This window comes from Terrapene carolina, unplaced genomic scaffold, assembly GCF_002925995.2.
Source record: "Terrapene carolina triunguis isolate 2854851 unplaced genomic scaffold, T_m_triunguis-2.0 Scaffold20786, whole genome shotgun sequence".
NCBI lineage: Eukaryota > Metazoa > Chordata > Testudines > Emydidae > Terrapene > Terrapene triunguis.
The window spans coordinates 1,678-6,112 of record NW_020685137.1 but is presented as its reverse complement, the minus strand read 5'-3'; the positions used below and the strand labels follow the sequence as shown (position 1 = coordinate 6,112).

The following is a 4,435-nucleotide window of genomic DNA, read 5'->3' as shown; positions in this document are numbered from 1 at the left end:
GGGATGGGGGTGGGGGTAATAAGAGCCTATATAAGAAAAAGACCCAAAAATCGGTACTGTCCCTATAAAATCGGGACATCTGGTCACCCTACATTGCTATGAAGAGAAACCAGAGTACAGATAGATTTTGGGCGGGTGGGGAAGGGGGAAGACAAATGTAACAAAAATTAAAACTTACCTTAAAAAATGCAAACCATTTGTAATCATTTATTACAACTTCAAAGCCTTGATTATAAATTATGGTGAAGAAGCCAAAATTGCCCAGATCATCTTGAGCTACAGCCACCTTCTGAAGAGTCACAACTACTTTTTTTTGCACAGGTCCTGCAGAGATGAGACAGTTTTTACATGGATGGGTTAAAGCAGAAATTTACTATGCCACTTACGAAGTTACACTACCAGACTTGAAAATAAAATACTGGCATTAGGGCTGCTGTGTAAAATATGTCTCATGTGACACACAGAAAGCACTAAATTGGCAGATAAACTTTTATCAGGATCAGTTTTTTGCTTGATATATTTTTCCTGTTGGTGCACTAGACTTCTTTCAGAGCCTTATGGTTTTTATATATCTGGGTTTGGCATGTGAGAAGTACTGAGCACCTGTTGCAGGAATAGGTTTATTTTACTGAAGTGGAATCTATTACACAAGCTTCCGTAACTCTGGATATTAATAGCAGTGAAATGATTGGCCCCATCACAGCAAAGCTGGAAGTGGCTTCTTAACACACATCTGTCGCTAGGTATTATCAGTGCTCTGCCATTTAGTGCCATGCAGCCTAGAACAGACATTGCATGGCAGTTCCACCAGGGGCACCCTTCCTCGCCTCAGAATCCCTCCTCCAAGCTTGCTTCCCACAACTAAAATCTCAGCTCTGGGCAAGAGAAGCAGCAGAGCACCAGTCAGATTGAAAATAAAAGATGGCCAACCCATAAAAATATGAAAGAGAAAATGACCTCTCCTCAGGGCAGTTCTCTCTCACCACCCTTCTCTGTAGATTGTAAACTCCTTCAGGCAAAAAACCCTGTCTTTTTGGCTATGAAGTGCCAAGTGGAGCAATAGAGCTATGTTACACCACCCATCCACACCCAGGGAGTGGGGAGGGAAGTGTCCCAGAAGTCTGCCATGAAGATGGAGGCAGATGAGTGAAATGCAGAGAATGGAGGTGGAGTGAGTGGAAGCAGAGAATGGAATTTAGGGCAGGGAGATGCCAAATAAAACTACCATGGGGCAATATGAGAAAGAGGCCCAATTTTAGATGACTTATGTGCATTCCCCATACTGGGCCAGGGGAGAAGGCACCTGTTGGACAGTTTCACCAATGGCACTTGATTAAATTCACATCCACAAAGGACATTTAAAATATTTTTGAAACCATTTTTAAATATGGGGTGGCAATCAGATTTGCACATAGCCATGTTCCAAACCACTGTAACTGTTTTAAAAGAAAAGGTCCCTGGCCTGGATCCACTGCAGTGACTGACTTTTAGATGCCTAAAAGTCACAGTCTGAGTTAGGCACCTAGGCTCCCCAAACAATGCATGATGAGAGACAGGTGCCTTACAATGTGATCCACAAACTGTAGCAAGCTGGGCAGGGAGATGCCTAAACTAGCCAACGGGAGATGTCAATGACAGGAGTGTGTCCAAGACCCTTTCAGAGAGAGGCACCTAAGCCCCAGCTGTAGGAGGTGCCTATCTCTGGTCTGAAACCAGGGGAAGACAGTTATTCCTCTGCCTAACTTGTGAGTATAGGACGCAATCCAGTAGGTGCACTTAGAGGCTGAACCCCACACAAAACATTTAGGCCAGTGGCTAAAGTACTCGCCTGGGATGTGGGAGACCCTCATTACAAGTCCCTCCTCTGCCAGGTGAGAAGGGATTTGAACAGAGATCGGCTACCTGGCAGGTCGCAGGGCAGGACAAGAGGCAATGGATTCAAACTACAGCATAGCAGATTTAGATTCTGAAGAAGTGAGGTTTTTACCCACGAAAGCTTATGCCCAAATAAATCTGTTAGTCTTTAAGGTGCCACCAGACTCCTTGTTTTTGCAGATTTAGATTAAATCTCAGGAAAAACGTCCTAACTGTAAAACCAGGAGGACAATGGAACAGACTGCCTAGGGAGGTTGTGGAAGCTTCTTCACTGGAGATTTTCAAAAGGAAGCTGGATAGCCATCTGTCTTAGATGGTTTAAACCCAACAAATCCTACATCTTGGCAGGGGTTATCCTAGATGACCCTTGTGGTCCCTAACCCTTCTAACCCTATGGTTCTATGATTCTAAGGCAGTTCCCTGCTCTGTGGATCGCTCTGGGGCTTAGGAGTCCGGGCATATTTACACTTTGAGATTGAGTGTGATTCCTTGATTGAGGAGATATACCCATGCTAACAATAAAGCAGAACTGTGGCAGCACAAGAGGTGGGCGGGGCTAGGAGAATCTGTGATGGGCCCTAGCTGGGGTGGTTAGCCCCTCCCACTGCTTGCACTACAGCAACCATTTTTAGTCCAGTAGTTTGAGGAGAGCTAGCATGTGTGCCTCCTCGAGCTGGGAATCAATCACACACTCAGCTCAAAGTGTAGAATACCCCTAGAGTGAGGCAGCAGGGTGTATGCCCAGAGGCAGGGTCAGGCACACTTTACTGCAAAAATGTAGGTGCCAAGCAAATTTAAGCATCTACAGGGTTAAGCTGCAGTCAAGCAGGAGTTTTGTAGATCACAGTGGCTTCTAAAAATGGGAATTAGTTGCCTAAATCTGGGGGTTAGAGACTTTAAATATCTTTATGAATCCATGCCCATGCCTCTATTAGAAAAGGCATCCAAGACTAACTGCAACCAGTTTTTAAACACAAAAGTAGCAAAGTCTTGTTCCTGACATAAGCAAGGTCAAAAAGACAAGTAAAATGAAATCAGATGTAACTTTCCTATTTAAAGTTACAAGTCTTATAAACCACAAATTACTCAAATTTGTAGGCTTGATTTACTTGTAACCAATGTGCCCTTTAGCATCACATGGTGAGACGGGAGGGAAATTCCATTATTAGCCCCTATTCCCATCCTCCTAACCTCCTGAATTTATCATAACATATTGCTGCTTAGTAACAGAATAAAAATGCCTGTATGTGGAAGAGAAAAGTTCTGAAACAGTTTTTACAGCTCACATTCACTTCCCTACAGAATTGCGGGGGCTAACACCCAATTTCTCATTCTACTTCCTCTTTTGATATCTGAATTGATACATCAGAGTGGGAATTTCCTAAGAACAGGCCAGCTGAAAATTAACCAGAAAGAAGTAATTTAAAGAGAAGAAACAAATGCACAAGTTTCCACGGAGTTCTTACGGGGTCCAAGGGTCATGTAATCCAGACAATCCCTTTTACAAAAATATCCCGTGTGGTTTTAGTTTCCCACTAAATGAATTAGGGGGGCAGATTTTGGAGGGGGGGGGGGAGGATCTGTTCAAACAGGAGTGGATCAGACATGCCCCATGGTTCTAAAAAAGCCAGGGGGAAAAGAACGTGTTTTGCCAGCACTCTTAAGGGACCTCACCAAGGGGGCTTTTTTTGGTTCGTTTTAAAAAGGATTTTAACTAACGCGTGTTTGTCTGAGATTGTCACAAACTGATTATCGTGCTGATCAGAGGGGGGGGGGGAAGCAAAATGAAAGAGAAAACCAGGTGGAGAAAGAAAATAAAGGGAGGGGGAATAAATGCCCCCCAGCACTTACCCATCTCGGAGCAGTTAATGTGTCGGTTCTGGCCCCCCTTCCCCACCTGGAAGACCCAGGTGCCCTCCAGGTCCGCAAAGCTGCAGTTGGCCGGGGTGTCGGCCAGCGACTCCCGGAGCTGGCAGAGCAGGAGGACGGGGAAAAGGCACCATGCTAAGCGCCCCATGCCTGCGGGCGGCGGCTCCACACAGCCCCGCTGCTGGGGGAGCCGAGCTGGACCGGGCGGCGCGGAGACAGTCCAGCAAGGGCAGCAGCGGCCTCCCTCCCCCAGCTCTACGCGCTACCGGGGACCAAGGGCCAGACCCGCCCCGGAGGGATCACGTGGAGAAGGGGAACGTGGCCTCCTCCCCTGCCCTGGAGCTGGCCTGCTGGGTGCAGCAAGGCGGATGCAGCAGCAAACCCAGCTCCCTCGTGGGGTGACAGGTCTGTTATCCCGGGCTAGCCGCGCACCGTCCCCCAGCATCATTCATGAGCTTCCCCGGGGCTTCAGACAACACGGAGCCAGAGGCAGAGACCTGGCTGTAGCAGATCCGCCCCCCCCCCCCCCCCACTGAACAAATTGTGTGCTGGCGCTGGGCAGGAAAGGGTGTATTTTCTTCCCTTTAACCCCCACCCACACACACCCACACACACGCTGGCCATCCAAAACTTTACATTTTTTGACAAAATCCCCATTGAAGTACAACAACAATCTTTAGTCAAACATTTT

The 4,435-nt window shown here is 47.0% G+C and overlaps 1 protein-coding gene across 1 annotated transcript; it reads right to left on the bottom strand.

Annotated features, from left to right (window-relative positions):
* Positions 1 to 178: 178 nt before the first annotated feature.
* On the bottom strand, positions 179 to 4,021 carry LOC113408630 (dipeptidyl peptidase 1-like; the record flags this gene model as incomplete). Its single annotated transcript, XM_026661979.2, has 2 exons — positions 3,727 to 4,021; positions 179 to 324 (listed from the first exon to the last, which is right to left on the bottom strand). Coding segments are annotated over exons 1-2 (312 nt in total), but the record flags the coding sequence as incomplete, so codon positions are not given.
* Between the last annotated feature and the right edge of the window lie 414 nt (positions 4,022 to 4,435).